Raw genomic sequence first — 19,691 nt, forward strand, 5'->3', positions numbered from 1 at the left:
TCCACCTTCCTTTCTCCCTTCCTTCTTTCCACAATCCTTTTTCCCTCCCTTCCTTCCGTCCTTTTTGACCCAATTGGACTCTTTTGATCCAATTGACCTGATCTGTTCCCTTCTTTCCTCCCATCTTCTTCCTTTCTTGAACGAATCTGTTCCCTCCCTCCATCTTTCTTTTCTTCCTTTTTCCCTTTCTTCTTTCCAAAATCCTATTTCCCTCACTTCCTTCTTTCCCTTTGTCCTTACTTCTTCCTTTCTTTTTGACCCAATCTGTTACCTCCCTCCTATCTTTCCTTCCTTTTCCCCTTCCTTCTTTCCTCCCATCTTCCCCTTTGTCCTTCCTCCCTTTCTTCCTTCCTTTTTGACCCAATTGGTCCAATCTGTTCCCTTCCTCCTTCTGTCTTCCCTTCCTTCTTTCCTCCCATCTTTCCCTTTGTCCTTTCTGCCTTCCTTCCTTCATTCCATCCTTACTTCTTTTGATCCAATTGACCTGATCTGTCCCCTTCTTTCCTCCATTCTTCTTCCTTCCTTGAACAAATCTGTTCTCTCCCTCCATCTTCATTTTCTTTCCAAAATCCTTTTTCTCTCCCTTCTTTCTTTCCCTTCGTCCTTACTTCTTCCTTCCTTTTTGACCCAATCTGTTACCTCCCTCCTATCTTTCCGTCCTTTTCCCCTTCCTTCTTTCCTCCCATCTTTCCCTTTGTCCTTCCTTCCTTGACCCAGGAGGACAACAGGATGGTTAAATTGAGATTTTGTTTGTTTGTTTCTTTCTTTCTTTCTGTGTCCAGCCGTGAAGGAGGCAGCTGTCCAGAGGAGACACAATCTGTTCAGGGACAGCATCGTTCTCACAAACAGTGACCCCAACCTGCACCTGCTGGGAGAATCCCCCTCTGTGGACTGGGCCTCCAAGTTCGGGGAGGATGAACCGGACGGCGAGCTTGAAGGCGGAATGAGAGGAGGATCCATCGGGAAAAGACGTAGGCAAGTGGTGTCCATGATCCAGATGGACGGGGTTCCTCTGGCCTACGAGTCGTGTCTGGAGGTTCCTGGGGTGGACCTCATCCCCGAGGAGAGCGCCGAGGTCTCCGGGGGGAAAACGGAGGACGAGGAAGAGGATGAGGAGAACCCTGAGGATCCCAAGTCTCCTGACAGCGTGACTGAGATCAGGGACCTAATTAATCCGATGGTGGAGGTGGAGCCGGAGACGGATGAAGAAGAGAGCGACGTGATCAGGACGGAGCCGACCAGCGGCCGTATCATCGTGGACGACGGGCTGCAGGAGGAGGTCACGCACGTCACCACCATAGTAGCAGATCCCAGCAAATCTCCAAGTGCCAAGATGTCCCCGCAGACAATGCTGCAGCACCTGATGGGAAGCAAGAAGGAGGCTCACAGCGAGGAGACGGAGACGGAGACGGCGCCACAGGAGGACGACAGCGAGCGGGTGGCCGAGGGCTCGGCGACAGAGTCGGATTCCGAGCTGTCGTCGCGGTCGCTACCGGCTACGGAATCCGGCTCGCGCAACGACAGCGGTTTCCAGTCGCCGACCCAGGACAAGTCGGAGGAGGGCAAAGCCCCGCTGATCACTAACGGTCTGAACGGAGAGAAGAAAATCATCGACCCGGTGGAAGTGGAGGTGATTTTAGCGTGAGAAGACTGTGGACAAGATTGAAAACATCAGCGTGTGCGTGATATGTAACGGGAGAGCGGTGGAGTGAATTTTGATTGGATCTAAAGGTAATTCAAAGCGTTGCCTTGGCTTTATTATTGTTGATATTGCACGCCAACCAAAACCAGCTTTGCCTTCCTCCCCTGGACTTTGAGACATCTCAGTGGTGAATGGTTCGTCTCTATGCAGCTTAATGAGTCTCTACGTCTTTTGTATATGACACTGACTTCTACATATCTGATTTATATAAACAAGGCTCCTTCGTGTATATACCAACAGGCTGAGAGTCCATCACAGTGAGGGACAAACACTAAACAACAATGTGTGTGATGTGAAGAGCGGAAATCCGGCCTGTGTTTCTATTAATATGTCTCACACTCATGTGGTCAAGTAAGTTACACATTGTGCCTTTAACTCTAATGCAGGTGAATAATCACAGCCTCTACCTGGGCAGCAGGGGGTGCTATAATCAATCTTTACAGGTTTCTGGATTTCTATGTTTGTTTTAACTACTATATTTAGTCAAACATTGCTATCTATTTTTGTAAAATGTATTTTTTTAAGTATGTAATTTCATTTCCTATATTTGCAAATGGCCTTTACGTTTCAACACAGACTGTCAGGGAATGATTATTTCTTCCTCAGTGATTTTAAAGGTAAGATGTTTTCTTTTCTTCATTTTGAGCGGATCTGTACGCATTGTTTCTTGTGAAGATGATCAAGATACGTTGTGTTGAATCACAGATGCCAGTGACTCCTCTTCTATTTAAAATCTGTTTTATTTCATTCAACTAATTTCACCCAAAGTCACATAATGTGGTGTCAAGCTGTACAGATGTTTGGTTTCATGTGACAGTGATAAACTGCCCTTTACAAGAGTCTAATGTCCTGTATCAGTGACTGTATCACTGATATTTATCCTTCCTGATGAAAGTGTTTTCATAAAAGAGGTTTGATAAACTCTAAATATCAGGCTTTAATTCCTAAAATAAACAAGTCTGGAACTGCTTCATTTTAAGGTTGTCAAATTAACTAATAATTTAAAAATGTTTCCTGGAACCAACTATTTAATATTAAATAGAAATTTACAGCAGAGTACAGACATAAGATGAGTGTTGTTTTCAGCTGTTTCACAATTTGCATCAAGAGCTTCTAGCTAAAATCAGAAATGACAAGTTGTCTTTACAAGTCTGTACAACAGATGGCAGCCTCTGGCCATGCAACATTAATATAGACTGAAATAATAATAAATAATATCCAAAAAAATATTTTCAATTGCTCAAAGAGGAAAAAGAAGAAATTTAAGAATGAATGATAGATGGATGGAGGAGGGGTCGCTCTACAGGGATGAAGATGTGACAGAGGTACCAGTAGTAGAATTACAGAGTAGAGACAGACTAATGTTAAGTAAATAAATACGTACATGCTATAATTGTATGCCTCCCAATGTCACAGACCTGTCCAGGAAACTTCCTATAAATCTTTATTTACATTTGTTTTTTGTAAAAAGTATAGAAACGATCGGACCTGCCACATTTTTGTTGTCAGCATCATAATGGATGAATTGTTTTAACTTCGATATGTAGTTGACAGACCAAGCTCCAGTTTAATTCTCAGTGTTGACAGTGGTTGCAAATCTCTGTCATGTCTATTGCCACTGCATCCGAGGCACATTGTGAGTTTGCTGCCATTGTTACCAACAGAGAACCATTGACAGTCACCGTCTCCTGTTATTTATTATAAAGCCTGTTCTGTGTGGTGTCAACAGCTCACCTTTGTCTTCTTGAAATATAAATATATTATATTAAAAAATATATGGATGAAAAAAAAAGTATTTCACTTTTATTCTTTATTATTATCATCAACTGTCTTTTGAGATATTCTTCATTCACAAAAATACAACAGTAAACAAACTCAAATGATCAGGATCAGTTACAAAAATAGTTGGAAAGACTCCCAGAAGAGAAGAGGAGCACATTTCATTAGAAAATATCTGAACGAGTCAGTTACAAGGCAGGTTTGTGGTTGGTCAGTGACAGAACCACACGATCTCCTCTCACTCTCCTGGTTTACACGTGATTATGACCTCAAGATGACACACAAGGGCAGTTTACAGGCTGAACATGACTCAGTTCCTCAAACTGGCAAATTAGTCTCATGACTTGTGACTGAAAAGCTCTGTGCAGAGTGCAAGTCTCTTTTTAGGTTTCTCTCCAAAGTAGTGCAAGATTGAAATTCAAATCTGAACGCTGTAAAAATATTGGTTCCATCCCACAAAATGTTGATTTTTTTTAAGTAGTAAAAAGTGTCAGGTTTTTCTTTTCCTTTTACTGATGAGAAATGTCAGAACCATCAGTAGTGTCTTAGTATATACAGTAAATTTCAGTTGTTTTTAAACATCTGTCTGTGCTGAACAGGACAATTTAACATTATGGAAACAGTAGGTAGAAAGACTTCCCATTCAACTGCATTTCTACTTTTCCAATCCTTGGATAGTCTTTTAGGATAAATAAACAAAAGAGATAAAGCAAGAAGCACTTCTCACCTTGGAGACTAGAACTTTTTTCATATGCATTAGTGAAGTCTCTCAGATTGTTTACTGTTTGAGAAGAGAAACTTCAGCAGTGTCTTTTTAAACACAAAAGAACCAGCTCATGAATCACTACATTACACATATTATCCTCCATGTTGTCAGAGACAAATGTTAAACATTTGTACGCCCTGTTGAAGTGTTTAAACATTAACAGTCTCAGAGAGAATCAGGTTTTGAAACTGGTGACTGGTCAAGACCCAGATCAATTTCATGTAACACTGAAGTGTTACACAGCTCAGCACTGAAATCATAGAGTTCCCCTTTTCATGCTCCCAAGTGTTAGAAGAAGTTCACAAATGATGTGCTGAGAACGACGGAACATGAAGAAATTAGACAAGTGGTTTCCCATTTAGTATCCAGAGCATGTGATCCTTTAAACACACGGAGGAAACGACCCTCTCTCCTCTCCTCTCTCCTCTCTCTCTGTGACTCAACTGTCCACACCATCAGGTTTGACCCAACAGAGGAAATGAGATGAAATAACCGAGGACAGAGCCCACGATGACCCCGAGGAAGATCCAGGTGTTGTAGGACATGACACACAGCATCAGCATGTAGCCCAGAGTCACCTGCAGGATGTGGAGGACTGTCTGGATACAGTGCAGCAACCAGCTGAGGAGGAACGATGGGAATATACGAGTTAAATCCAAATGAGAGGGTCAGTTTTGTGCAAAATACTACTGAACAAGATCCATACAGCAGGTCAGAGAGTCAGCTCCCTTATTGTTTTGGGTTATGGATCAATATGACAGTATAGGTGATATTTAATGGAGACAGTCAGTCACTAAGGAATAAATATATCATAAATGGAGGTACGTGAACAAACCCTACAAATACATCAACCTAAAAAACTAATACACAGCTACAATAGAGAGCAGTGGGACTGCTAGAAAATGACAGCAATAGAGCAGCTCAAGTCTCATGACTATGGAGAAATCACTGAGCTCTGTTTGCTTCAATCAAAAGGTTGAGAAAGAGCTAAGAAAACAGCTTTCAGGATTTTTCTTAACTGCACTGTTTAGTTGGTAGCAGTTTATTTCGGACATGCAAAAAAGAAATAAATACAACACATGAAAAATATCCGAAAAGGATAAGGATCTGCTTCCTGAGTGTTTTATTCAGCTTGATTATATTTCAACAAGGTACTGACCTGTTCCTGTTGTTTGGAGCTGGAGGGTGTGACTGTATGGGGGTCAGTGAGGATTCAGACGGGCTGCTCTCCAGCACAGAGATGCTCTCCTGGGAGGAGGGTAAGGCGGTGGCGTCCGGACACTGATCCTGGGCCAGCTTGGAGCCGTTTCCCAGCCAAACCCTCCACACTTTGAGCACCTCGTAGAAAACAGTCAGCAGCAAGACCACCAGCACTGACAGCACCATCCCTGGAGACACAGACACACCGCACCCTGTGTCAAACGCTCTCACTTAAAGGAATAGTTCCACATTTTTTATGACGCTAAAACCAAAACCAACTAGTTTAGCTTAGCTTAGCATAAAGACTGGAGACAGGTGTCTGGCTTTGTCCAGAGGTAACACCATCCACCTACCAGCATCTCTAAAGCTAAAGCAATGGTGGCTCCTTCTTACAGGAGGTGAAGGCATACTGATAATACACTGGGGAATATTGTTGGACAGTTTCAGCTCAACACAGATGGTACAATATACCAGTATACAATGTGCAGTGCATGTTGGCCCACTGAATCTAAAAATCTAAATGAAACAACAAAAAAAACAAAATAATGCAGTATATATTACGGCTGGTTATGAAGTTAGTCTCAATGTCTTTCAGTACAGATTGAATTGTGTCTTACTGAGTAATGGAAACTCCCAAATAAATGCTGCTGGGGTCGGAGCTCAATCATAACTTAGTTTAGTATTTTGTCACATGATGGAAAATAGTTTTTTAGTAGAAAACCGTGCTTCATCCTGTAGATTTTTTAATTAAACAAATATGGTAATGGATATTTAAAGAAATCATCTTATATCTTGATATTTGTCTCAGTTTGGCGCTGACACTGTGCAGACCAACTGACAAGTGAGAAAGTTCTGCTGCTGAGAAATGTTGACACTATTTGTATCCAGCTAAGTGTCAGGAGTCCAAACTGCTGCTCTCCACAAAGTGAAAGTTTCCAGCATTAATCTCTCAAGCCTACGGGCTGTAAACATACGTTAAGTGGCTACTCAGGTTTGACGTGACATTACAGAAACTTTACTTAGCAATCAGAAAACATAGATGCTGGTACACCTCCATGGTATGTCATGTATGCTACGACCAATCCAACTTGTTCTATAGCGTCCCCATGACTGGGAGAAGTCCCTCTGAGGCAGAGGTGCTGTTTGTGTCTTAGCCTACCTGCTGGTCCATGCACATCCCAGAAGTCAAAGAGCAGCGTCACGCTGCTTGACACCCCAAAAGTCATCTAAAGGAGAAAAAGAAAACGATTAAAACATCCACACAGCTGAGAGAAGTTCACTACTTCACTGCTGCTGAGACATTTGTGATTGTGAATAACTGATACAGAAACAGGTGTTACAACAATGCCGACCTCAGTCCTCTTTCCCAACAAGATCGGTTATCCAAGACCTTATTTTCTGCCAGCCTGACTCTTTGTCTAAGATTACACATTTGTGCAACCTTTCCTCGCTCCAGTGGCGTGCACAGACTTTTTGAAGGGCAGGGGCGAAAAGAAAAAAAAAAGGGCACATACAACACGTCCTTGCCACTGAAGCGGGCACTTTAGCACACACCACTGCCTCTCTCTTTTACAGGCACCAAACCCTCACAAGAATAAAATGAACTTCCTCATACAAATATTTACACCTCATAATAAGATACAGGCAAAAGACAAGGCCTGATCATATAGAGCTGATCAGAGGCAACTCAGCACTCGTCTTGTAGAAAATTCTTCATATCTGGGTGTAAAATTATTATTCTTTCTTATGCTGACCTCAAAACCTCCTCTGTTCAACATATAATCAGATTCCTTAAACACAGAACAGTATAATTTACAATGTTACATAGAAACATCTATTCAGCTGATTTTGCCTCACAATTACAGGAAGTGCTGTCCCACAAAAGCACCCTCTGTTCTGCCCTGCTGCTGTAGATGTGACTGACAGAGGAATGTACTGTTTTTGTGCATGTCTGTGTGTGTGTGTGTGTGTGTCAGCTGCCCAGTTCCTGCCAGACTCTCATCACCTCATCCCTGCAAAGTCACCAGCTGCCCATGCATGTCTGTCTCTCGCCAGCTACACAATGTTGTAGGTCTGACTGGAGTCTGCCATGTCCATGTCGATGCTGCAACAACTGCTGATGAATCTCATATTCTCGAGTCATTATTAAAGTATTTATCAATGATCCATCAATCATTCACTTATTCAACTCAATTCTCCACATTCTCAACATAAGTGACATTTCTCTCAGGTATAAGAAAAGTGCTGCAGTAACCAATGACATAAATAAAGGGAGGAAGCACTAAGTTGTGAGAGGCCTCCTGGTTTTCAGGTCTTAGCCAGGTGCATAATTGTTTAAGCAACATGTCATAGTACAATGTCACTAAAAGGTCAAAACCATAATAGGATAATTGCAACGTGGCTCTTATTTTCTAAAGCTTTGGTCCTCATAATCATAATAATAACATTGCACTGACTGTGTTAATTGCTGGTTTTGGCAGTGACATCAGTAAAATGTCATCCTGCAGGAAAGAAATGACAGTCAGATGATCCAACAGCTTGTAAAAACCCTTCATCAAGATTAGTTTGGCTGTGAGGCAGTATAGGCTAACAAACAAAGAAACACACTGAGTGGATGAATACAAACTGGAAACAGTGACAGGTATCCATTACGATCTGTTTGGATATGATTTTAGCTTTCACCTCAGGTGTCTCTCCTCAGCACATTGTCTAAAACCTGTTGGTGTCTTTTTAGTAATGTCTTGATACTCCCAAATCTTAGCTGCTATCTTAATGTTATTATTGGAAATGGCAACTAAATTTATAAATAATATCTAATGAGAGCTGGAATAGAGGAAGAACTGGTTCTCTAGAGTTGTGAAAGTTATGACCTTCATGTCACCTTACTATGTGGTATTAGTTCCTATATCTGGTATATAGGCTAAATGGTAAAAATCTGGTTCTTTTGACCCCATTAAAAGTAACAGTAAAAAAAAAAAGGCAACTGTTTTTTTTATTGTTAACTGATGTATATAACCTTTGACTTGTTATTGGAGTTTATTCTAAACATTGAAGTAAGAAAAAAAAGGGAACAAAAGCATCAGCCAACATATCAGAGTCTGAGTGAATAATTTGGATTACATACAATACAGTAATCTATGCTGAAGGAGGAGAGGGAAGAAGTTTAAAAATCTTTATACCTATTCACTCTTTTCTGGGTCTAAGATGTGTATACTTATAGTAAATATAGAGAACATAGTTATTTGAGGAATTTGGAAACAATGAAAGTCAAGTGTAGTTTATGCAAGTCAAGTCTGCCTGAGCATTGTGAGCTTATCTCAAGAAACTAACTCAGGTTAGTGTTGAGACCACAAACTGAGACCACTGTTTCCATGACAAACAGTGTCCTCTCAAAAGCCTGTATGTTAACTAACCCTTTGACCCACATGGACTTTACATTCATGGCAAGTTCTCAATGCATTTCATAACTTTTTTAGATGATTTACGAAACTGCCCAAACTCTTAGTTACCACTGGTGTCAGAATTTTTAAAACCAGAGTGTTCTACTACAACTAGCCTATAAAATGTTTCAAGTGAAATAAAGCATTATTTTATTCAAAGAAAATGCACATGCACTGAGTCAATACAATGTTTTCAAAAAAACATTGAATGCAATAAAAAGTCAGTTGAATTCAAATAAAGTAAATATTAATATTATAGTAGGCTAGATGCATGAAGTTTATTTGAGTTCAATGAGCTGCTATCGTACCTTCTTAGAGATCATAGTGAAGCTTTTACTAACATGCAAATCAATTTTAATGTCAATGCAAATTGGCCGTGTTTGACTAAAGCGATTAAAGAGGCCTTTTATAACAAGCTTGTTTTGCTCACAGGTCCTCTGGAGCTGTGACAGGTCGCTCCAGACTCACAGCCAACAAACCTGTTCTAAACTGGCTGCACCGTCTAACTGGGTCAAACCCGAGCAAGTCGTCCAAGTCCTTCTCTGTTGGCCAACTCCCTGCAGAGACTATATCACAAGTTGTCCTCTCGCTGACTCACTCACATCTACAATGCTACACAAACAGCTGTGTAGGTGCTGCAGTGACAGTATTTAAAATGCGCAACTTACCTGCATCTTGGTGAAGTTGATGAGCGGAGATTAACGACACAGTTTCAGCAGCTACTCGCTCGTGCTCCCCATCACACAGCTGCCGTTCAGCGCGCGGGCTGGAGCTGCCGCTGGCACGAGCCTCCTGTCCGGTCGTAGCACCACCTCGGTAACCGTGGCCAGAGACCCAGAGACCCAGAGACCCGTCCTGCAGACTGAGCTCAACAGCCGCTACACGACCGACCGCGTGACTTCAGACAATAAAGCGAGGGCTGACGGTTAGTGGAGTTTTTACCAGCAACTGGACACAAAGGACCAGTGTGGTAATAGTAGCTCTAAAAGGTGATTTGAATCATGCTCCTGCTACCCGGAAGCCCAAATGCTTTCGCAGCATCGAGCAGGGTGGATACATCTGATGAAAAGTTACATTACAGCCCGTATATAACGAGCATTGTCTGAGGAATGTAGTCAGCGGACATTTTTCAACATGGTAGTGCGCATGCGTGGTTTGGGGTACGTGATGTACGGACGGAGACAGCCGAAGTAACTCGTAGCTTATTGGCTACTGAAGTGTCAAAACCAAGCGAGAATATGAAACTATTCAGTGAAACCTATACATAATTAACATGTACTAGGTAAAAAAAAAAATATTTTTAATTTTTTCATTCCGATATGTCGCATTGTCTGTATTATTCAACAAAGAGCTGCCATCCAATTGTGACATCTGTGGCAACATGTACTGTCACTTTTTTTTTTTGCTCTGCTCTTTGCAAACTGCAAATATGAATCATTGATGGTCTCTGTGTTTGTCAGTTTAGCCTGTGCTGAATGCAATCACTGCAGTTTCTATCAAAATGGATCAAGTGCACTGCTGCAGCCTCCTGTGATCTCAGCTTCAGCAAACATCTTTATCCCAGCCTTCTTTACTCACTGGTTACACCTGAAGCTGGCTGCACTTTTCAACACATGCAACCATGAGCTTGCCAACTGTGTTTCTAAATATACAGTACATGTCATGGTTCAGATTATTGACCCTTTACACTTAGATCTGGCTTTTGCCCAACTGCGTACACGTTGCCTTGTTGAAAGGTGCCACACAAATAACATTTCCTGTTATATAACGCTCCCATGTGAAAACCACAAAACTGACTCTGACATCATAAACAACACAGATGCATGTCATATAATTTTATTGTTATACTGTACAGTACAACTTTGATTCCGCACTGCAAGTTGAAATATTACATTTACTGGTTGAGGTGCTACCATTAGTATCTGCATACTGCACCTGTAAACAGTTTACAAGTAGAAAAATACAAAACCAGACACCACTCATCATTATATGTGAGGAGGGGAGGATGAAATAAAAGTGGGGCTTCATACTGTAAAGCTATTGTACCTTTTGGTGGAAAAGAATTCAACAGAATCAGGGTTGATAAAGGCAGCATGAAATTACTTCAGGGAACCAAGCTGCTGCTGCTGCCGCATTGTTCATGAAGATGAGAGGAATTGCACATATTGTCTAAAATAAGTATAGAAAAAAACGTTCAACAGGTCCAAAAGTCCAGTGTCCTCACTGTTTTTTAAAAGCTACATTTGTATACATCAAGTGCATTCAGCACAGTCCACAGGAGGCGGGACAGGAAGAGCTGCGGGAGCACATCCTGATGTCCTCCCTGACAGAGAAGAGGAGAGAGGCTCCTGTAAGGGGAGGTGGGAATCCAGACTGTTTAAGGCATGCAGTCACAATAATAGAGCCATAATACCATTGTTTGGGATGAGTGCTAGATTTCTAAGGTTGAAAGCAGTTTGTCTGTGAACATTTCTGAATCCTTAACAACACGTGGCGACATCTTCTGCAGTCAGGAGAAAACATGTTTGTTTTTTTTCTTTCTTCACAGGTTTGAATGTTGGCTTTAAGTTGAGATTGTACTTAAATGTGTTATAATAAGACGAACACAGCGACAGTCACACAAACATTCAGTACAGCAATTGTGCTTAAGATTTTCAGTGGTATTGTTTTCCCCACAGGAAAGTGACAGCAAATGTGTGCTGAAGGTTTTTCAACACAGTTGGGGCTGCAGCCTGTGTGACAGGGTTTAAATCATCTTTATAGAATTATTTTCTGTCATCAGTATTTTCACATAATAAGACGAGAAGAAGTGTATGCAAAGTCAGATACAAACCAAACTGATGCTCGAAACAATGAACTGTTTTGCATTACAGGACCAGTTTTTCTATGTGCAAAACAAAAACTACAGTAAATATTTTTGTTGATAAATAAATTTGCAGTTTGATACATGATAGGATCACTATATGATTACACTATAAATGATCACCCAGCCCTTTCTACACAGGCAAAGAAACACCCCCCAACAGACAATGTTACATACTGAATCACAACTCTATTTGAGTAGGTTAGCATCATCCAAACAAACAAACAAACAATATTTTACACTCATACTTTCATACACACATGTACAGTAGATGTGCACACTCACAGAAACCCATGCACTCCAACTTTCTTCCCACTGATGCAACACAAAAAAGAAAATTAAGGCAACAAAGAGGAGGAAAACTACACACAATCTCTTCCCTACTCACACTGAAAAGATGACACGAAACACGTTAAAACACACATCTTAACCCTCGATTTGTCAGTTTCTGCTCAACAGACGTGTGAAAGACAATAAAATGGCCTCAGCTGGTGTGTTGCAGAAGCAGGACTAAAGCGTTTCAGTTGGTACCAGCAATGACCACAAGAGGGCAGAGACAGACTGCGTCGGTTCTGCAGTCCTGCATCCTGCTGCAGGAAAAATGAGTCTCACTTGCAGGTAAGCTGTCCCCTGAATACAAAACTGGCCTCAGAGCAGAACCTCTCAGTTATATGAGGCAGCACAGACATTCAGATCATGTGCTCCTCTATGTGTGGGATTTGACATTTTTATATGAATTTAAAATCTTATATTGACAGAACTTTTTTTTTTTTTAAATTCATTGGCATATGTTAACGATCCAAATAGATAAAAATGTTTTAAAATGTGTTAAAAGTATTGTCTTTGTTTTTTGAGTTACCCGTGTTTCAAATCATAGAACTGAGAGGTTTTCCCCAAAGACATTATTTCTCTTTAAATCCCCTGTGTACAGGATTAAAAACCACGAACATGACTTTGAAAGTAGATCAAGAACAGATGCTGCACACAGTGGTTCTCATTTGTTTCACAGACAGAACAGGACGTGTGCCTGTACGCTCTCCTCTTGATACCCAGCATGAAGACAGCTCTGCCCTGCTGATGATGATGAGGACACACACTCAGATGCAGTTGACCGACAACAACAACAATAACGACAACAAGTGCACAAAAAGGTTTGACACCACACACAAAAGGCTAACGTTTGGTCTGGTCAAACCGGTGCCTTCAGCCGGCCATGGTCACGTTCAAGGCATCACAGATGCAACAATCAATTTGAAAAACAAAAACCAAACAGACTGCCCCTACCACCCTGCCTCCAGAAGGAAACAAGTCCTATCACCGAATGTTCAAAACGCTGTGTGACAATCCAAAATACTTCTTTTAGGCACAGTGATATTCACCCATTCTGTCTGACATGACCTGCAGGGACATGAGGTGAAAGTAAAATTCTTATATCCGATATAAGATATGATCCCTTTTTTAATTATCTGAGGACAAAGAAAAAAAAGGGAGGGGTGTTACTGTCCATCTTCTTTCACCCAGCACGTCTGATTGTCCTGATTTGTCGAGAGGCCGTCGCAGACAGGTGTGGGTGGGCGTGGCCACGATGTCTCATCACCTGCCTCTTCTCTACTGTCTACTGCTGAAACTGGAGTTGGCGCTACTGCAGCTTTCCTCATAAGAAGGTGGGGGCTCTGAAACACACAAACAAGGGTCAATAATAGCCACTGTACCACCAGCTTCTGTGAGTCAGTGAGTATCTGTTATACAGAGTGTGATTCATGCACCCATCTGTTCATATGCCAACCACTACCGTGCTGGACGGCCAAATAATACAGCACATAAATAATACAATATGTTTTTATCTTGTGTCCACTAGGTCAACATTATTCACGTAACCTGGCCTAAATGTGATTTTGACCCTTCACAGATTTGTTAGGAAACAATAAATGTGGATTTCTGTGGTAACTAGATATTGATTTACTATAGGTCTGTTACATAATTAAATACAGTAAAGACCGAAGCAACCACATTTAATGAACTCACATCTATTCTAGTGTCACTAGTTTAGCAGTAATTTGTGTGGAGGTATCTGCAGTGACAGGTCATCCTTAACTTGATTTCATTTGAATTTTAAATGTGGTTATCTTCATTAACTCGGAAGCCGAGGCTAGAACATTTAGGATACTAAGACGTTTGCAGCGTTTTAAAAAAAAAACACAACCAGTGCCCAATTTTCACAGTGTCACGTTATCCCTCAACAGAAGTGTAATTTCAGTTGCCAGCTATTGTGGAGACATCAGGCATAAAGTTTGGGGATTATGGTAATCCACAGAAAAAATAGAAAATCCATTTCTATTTTTCCAAAGACATTTTGGGCAGTCCTGTCATTGTCAGGACTTTTCTATAAGAAGAGCTGCATTACAGGATTTTTCTGGAATGTCTTTCAGGTTTTGCCTTTGACAAACTGATATAACTTAGTGTTCACAGCTGCGGTGAGCTACAACTTGGCTGTAACTTGGTGATTACTTTACCTGGTTTACTTAAAAGGGAGGACACATAAACACTACTACAGGAATGAACTGCTGACTCACCATCAGTCAGGGTTTAATAGTTTTTAAAGACTGAACTTCAGACAACTTTTTGCCAGACTTGACTTTAGTAAAAACATAAAAATGCCTTGACTACTATTAACTGTGATTATGAGTATAAAATTGGTCATCACATCAAACCAATACTGTCTATGCATCTGTGTCCCTGCATGTGCATTAGTTTGCCTGTTTGTCAGTGTGAAAGGTTGCACGGATGACACACCATGAGGGTAGTCACAGCTGCTGTACTCCGGAGGGAGAATGAGAGAACAGGAAGTGGGTACAGGAGTCACGTTTCCCTCGGTGAAGAAAGGTATGGTGGCCCCGGTGGACACACAGAACAGAGGTGCGGACACGTCGGGCCGTCTGTGGCTGGGAGGCAGCGCTGCGCCCGGTGCGTGGCTGAAGGCGCTGGGGGACATGGTGACCGGCTGACATGAGGGATCCTGCTGAGAGTGGCTCTTGGTTGGGATCTCTTCGCTGGCCGGCCCCCCCGCACACAAACCATCCTCCGGGTCCTCCTCTGCCGGCGGGGCACTGGGAGTCACCCCCGAAGCTCTGGGTACGATGGAGACACCGCAGTGTTCTGGACTGGAGGGAATGGTCCTCGATGGAGACAAGTTGACAGCGATGTTCCCAATGTAGATGGGCAGAGTGACGATCGCCTCTGGAGATTTTAGCGACACCTGTAACACAATAAGAACTCATGAAGGGAGAATATTTCTATTACTACAATACTTCTACTGCAGGGCTCATTCTAATGAATTAAATTAGATTTAACCTGAAGATTGAACAGAAGTTTGGGGAAATAAAACTGGGTGAAAACCTGAACTACTGAAATATCTATTTTTACCATTTATTTCCAGCTTAAAATGAGATATGGGAGGGTGTCATTGATAATTCTTTGGTTTGAATGAATACACTTAAAGGGATAGTCCAACATTTTGGCAAATTGGTTGCCATAATCTCTATAGTTTTAGGAGTAGGTCCGTTACCTTCAAGCAATTTTTAGAACGGCGGAGCAGAGCCGCAAGCTGCTCAGAGCTACACTACAGAGGCTCATGGGATTTCTTGGTTTCCCTCATCAAACTCATAATACACAATCCAACAACTCCAAAACGCTCTGGTGGACAAGTTGTGACCTGCACATTCACCATGTTATGAGATAATAACGGAACGTTACGAGACAGAGTTGTTTTTGAGGTAAATTCATGCAAAACCACTGATGTGCGTTCCCGTCGCGGGCGGTTTTTTGGCAAGCAATCTCTGCATTTACTTCGACAACAACTCCGTCTTGTAATGTTCCAACAATGTTCCTATAGGGATTATGGCAATGGGCTAATTTACCAAAATGTTGAGCTATCCCTTTAACAAATATATTACTCATCAGGATGTAAATAGCTCGCTTGTTGAACAAATAAAATGAAGTTATGTAAAAGGTGCTACTGAGCTGGTATAATAACAGGCACACACACACACACACACACACACACACACACACACACACGCGCGCACACGCACAGACCTGGATGAAATAGTCGATGTCTATGAGGCTGCAGCCAGCCAGCGCTGACTGAGGAAGAGGAGGGACGATGATCTGCTCCCTCCACTCTGCGTGTTTTCCTGCTTTCACTCCGGCTCCCTCCACCTCTGCAATGGTCCGCAGGTCAAACAAAGGCCGCTTGGTCTTATAGGTCACTTTCTGGGGTGTGGGAAGAAAAAAAAAAAAACATAGACATGAAAAGATGTGAAAGTGTCTTCACACCATTTCACTCACCTCTTGATATTACAGAGAAACCTGCTCCTTTGAAATAGATGTGGAAACCCGTTCTTACTGAACAGAGATTGCATGTGCTCACATGAAACGATCAATTCCACGAACGATTGCGGCTGAAGCTCCACAGCCCAAGCAGAGATTTATAACACATCTCTAAAAGGTCAATACCTACTAAAATGGAAATTTCCAGTGGGCAGTGCACACTGGTTGTGATCCTAATAATGGTATATGGGACAGAGCACAGAATATGGGGACACATGTCTTTTTCTAATTTTCATTATATCCAATAATCCACTTTGCACTGTACCTGTATGAGACTGGCCAGTACACATCCTGTGTCCTTCCCAGACTTGTTGTGGATCTCAGTGGCTAACTTGATGACCTGACCTGGGATGTACCCCCTCAGGTCGCTGCGAGCTTTCAGCATCAGCGTCCCCGTCTTCACCAGGAGGTAGGTGAATTTCTTGGTGGTCACAGCAGAGCTGGAACGCTGCAGAGACAGAGACAGAGTCACGGGGTAAATGTTTTGTTTGTGCGTCGTTAGTTCTCAAGAAGCCTCATTAGCCGATGCTGTGCTGATAATCTGTTCCTGCGACGGAAGGGGAAACTGACAGCCATGACGGGAAGAGAGTGAATGATAAGTCACTAAATCAGTGGAGTAAAGGAGAAAATGAATTAGATGCAGCTCTGTCATGAAATCAAATAAGTCTTGATCAAGACAAAGGCTGATCAAATAAAGAGATACAGTGCATTAGAGCTCCCATCTCCCCCTGCCTGTCTCCAGACTATATATATATAAAAAATACAGTATCAATCCAGTGCCAGGTTTACTCAGCAGAACAGAACAGTTATACTTACTTCAATGTCGGGCACCTCATTGAGGTTCAGGAGGTTGAGTAGGTAGAAGGCCCTCTGGGCTTTGTAATCCTTAGAGAAGCGGGGCGTGTCGATGGCTGCCCTGACACGGTAAATTATCTTCCCAAATGGTCCCTCGAAGGACGTCGGGACAGCAACTGAAGAGAGGAAGAGGACAGCAGAGATAATACTGTGACACAGAGGACAGAGACTGACATTCCTGGTGAGGTCAAGACCAACACTGACACTTTTTTTTTAAATAATAAAAGGACTAGAAATCAAACAAAAATAGTAGAGATTGTGTTTTAAAGTTATTAATAATCTAAATGCCTCTGGGGAGCCTTTGATAATGGTCCCTGCACATGGAAAAAGGACATTGTTTTAGTGACTCAAGCAAAGGACACAGAAGAGGAGGGAACAGAAAGGAGAAAGTCCGGAGGGCAGGAAATTTAAGAAGAGGGAGATAAAAATAACTATTTGGGGAGAAAGCAGCCAGACTGGAGGGGAGAGGAGCTCAGAGCCAAGGGAGAGAAGAAAGGAACGACACATCCGACTTCAAACCTCCTCTGATATCATGATCCGTTCGAACAATCTGCATATAAATAACCAGACAGGATGTACGAAAAGGTGATTAATGTGTTGTCAGAAATAAAGCCCGAGCCACCCTGTGCCAACGTTCCTTTCCCCCCCTTCATCCTCATTCAGATGTTAATGTCAGCACGGCTGGTGGCTGCTCCGGGGACACGTCTGTGCTGCTGCTGTCAATAAGAATTAACCAGGGGAGAGGAGGGATGTTGTTGTTTTGCTGCAGACAAGACTTGGCAGCACAAACAGAGCGGTGGACGGACTGACAGGGGACAGACTGATTCTCCCTGGGGACACACACACACACACACACCAGACTGAGCTGCTGAAGGTGGCTGGAAGACTGTGTGGCCTGACTTGTCCCTCTGGAGCTCACTCAGTCACACACAAACCTTTCTCTGACTTTTTGAGTTTCTGTTGTACATCAAGATGCTAATTTCACTCCTAACGTTTCCTCATCAGTGAGGACGTGTGTGTCCAGGAACCTTGTGAGCATTTGATTTATTTTTAGAGAGATGTCTTGGCTGCTTCTTGACCCCGACGCTAACTTGAGCTAAATTTGTTTTTAAAAGTCACTGTTCCATGATGATGTATCCTACTGACTCCTGTGACCCTTTGCCATTTCCTCTAATGCCACCATGAGGTTAGCATTTGTGTTTTCTTTTGGAAGTTTCAGCAGCTTTCAGATGATATTTAAAGCAGATATCAGTGGCACGGCCGTTTCGGCTAATGCTGTGTTCAAGGCAGGCTTTTGAAACCGTAAGTTACAGCTTCAAGTCACAACTACGACTTGGTAGCGTTCCAGGTAACCCGTAGCTCGTGTTTTTACCGTCCTGTTGTCTGTGACAGTTCCCTATAACGGCCACTCGTAACTTCCGACCCGTGAACTCGTACCAGATCGAACTGGTATGACTTCACAGGAAGGAAAAACACAAAGTATGAGTTTCCTTGAACGCACCATGAGTTAGCAGCCCCCGCCCTTGTCAGGCATCAATTGGTCCTCGTGCTACGTCACCACATTCACGCGCATCCCTTGGCTGCACACACAGCCCTTCATGCCGTTCTCTCCCCTCATTGGATAACACTTGTATCCCACAAGGAAAATTTTCTCCTCGGGTTACAGCAGAGCAGAGTGACGGAGAGACTCGTGTTTAGGCTGAAATACTTCATGTAAGTGATTGCTGACGGAAAATAGGACTATTTAGGACTTATATTAACAAAAACATTCCACTGATATCTGCTTTAATACCATCAGTCAAATTTCACTACTGAAGTTATAAATTTCCACTTTAAATGCCTAAAAATGGCCGGATATACAGGTATGTTACCTACTGTTTTGAATTGTGTACTTATACATCATCCCAAACGATCGAAGCGATTCTCAAACGTAGAGAAGCACTGCATGATAGCGGTACACATCATCATATCCCCTGTGTTCTTGTCAGAAGCTTAAACTTGGAAGACATACTTACTTTTTACACCTTGGTCATTTTGAAAACTATAAGGATATTATTGATTGGAAGTCTGGATTTTATGTTATCAGAAGAAAAAGACAAGCAGATGTTTAGCAGATCAGTCTCCAGTGATCACTGACAAAGGTCGTGAGGACAACAACTCCCATGATCCCATGCTACTTCGCAACATTTTGATTGACACGCCAAATACCTACAAAGCAAGTATTAATTACCAAAATGCTCTCATGCTAACACACTAAACTGAATGATAAAGATGTGTCAAACTTCATCTAAATTAAGTCTGGTTTAAATCTTGACCTTTACCAAACTAAACTGCACATACATGTAGTTTAACTAAAATCACTCTTCAATTCACAGACTGTGTAGATGTCTTGTTGACTCAATAAAGAAATGAAATTCTAGAGAGAAAGAAATCAGTGTAACGGTTCAGTTGTCTGGCTTGTTGAAGGACGCAGCAAAGATTTCACACCTACAGACTTTTATCTGACAGTATGTTCCCAGACTGAGTTTTAACATACCCACGTCCAAACCCCCCCCCCCCCCCCCCACAGCTTGTGTCTTAAAATGGGTCACAGCTGACAGAATATCTGGAGACTTAAAGACTTGTCTTTATGGGTAATAAACTTCAGTTTTATATGCATTATATATAGTGGCTCATTCTCAAAGGATAAAACTTTAC

The 19,691-nt window shown here is 42.1% G+C and overlaps 3 protein-coding genes across 3 annotated transcripts in view; 1 reads left to right on the forward strand and 2 right to left on the reverse strand.

Annotated features, from left to right (window-relative positions):
• The window catches only part of niban2a (niban apoptosis regulator 2a), a 33,000-nt gene extending 29,494 nt beyond the window's left edge, over positions 1-3,506 (forward strand). The window contains exon 14 of the mRNA XM_085793991.1: positions 783-3,506. Within this exon, the coding sequence (XP_085650117.1) occupies positions 783-1,645 (863 nt within the window). The 3' untranslated portion in view covers positions 1,646-3,506. The remainder of the gene's footprint in view (positions 1-782) is intronic.
• On the reverse strand, positions 3,497-9,723 carry slc31a2 (solute carrier family 31 member 2). The gene is made up of 4 exons (XM_085793995.1): positions 9,556-9,723; positions 6,607-6,673; positions 5,407-5,635; positions 3,497-4,868 (listed from the first exon to the last, which is right to left on the reverse strand). The coding sequence occupies exons 1-4, from the start codon at positions 9,559-9,561 to the stop codon at positions 4,703-4,705; spliced, it is 468 nt and encodes a 155-aa protein (XP_085650121.1). The 5' UTR covers positions 9,562-9,723; the 3' UTR covers positions 3,497-4,702.
• Positions 9,724-10,707: 984 nt separating this feature from the next.
• arrdc1b (arrestin domain containing 1b) overlaps positions 10,708-19,691 on the reverse strand; it is a 39,597-nt gene continuing 30,613 nt past the window's right edge. Inside the window, exons 4-8 of the mRNA XM_085793994.1 lie at positions 16,956-17,110; positions 16,405-16,587; positions 15,846-16,022; positions 14,544-15,006; positions 10,708-13,423 (exon numbers count right to left, since the gene is read on the reverse strand). Coding sequence (XP_085650120.1) covers positions 13,359-13,423; positions 14,544-15,006; positions 15,846-16,022; positions 16,405-16,587; positions 16,956-17,110 — 1,043 coding nt within the window. The 3' untranslated portion in view covers positions 10,708-13,358. The remainder of the gene's footprint in view (positions 13,424-14,543; positions 15,007-15,845; positions 16,023-16,404; positions 16,588-16,955; positions 17,111-19,691) is intronic.

This window comes from Trachurus japonicus, chromosome 12 (assembly GCF_045865225.1).
Source record: "Trachurus japonicus isolate A0001 chromosome 12, Traja_1.0".
NCBI classification, from domain to species: domain Eukaryota; kingdom Metazoa; phylum Chordata; class Actinopteri; order Carangiformes; family Carangidae; genus Trachurus; species Trachurus japonicus.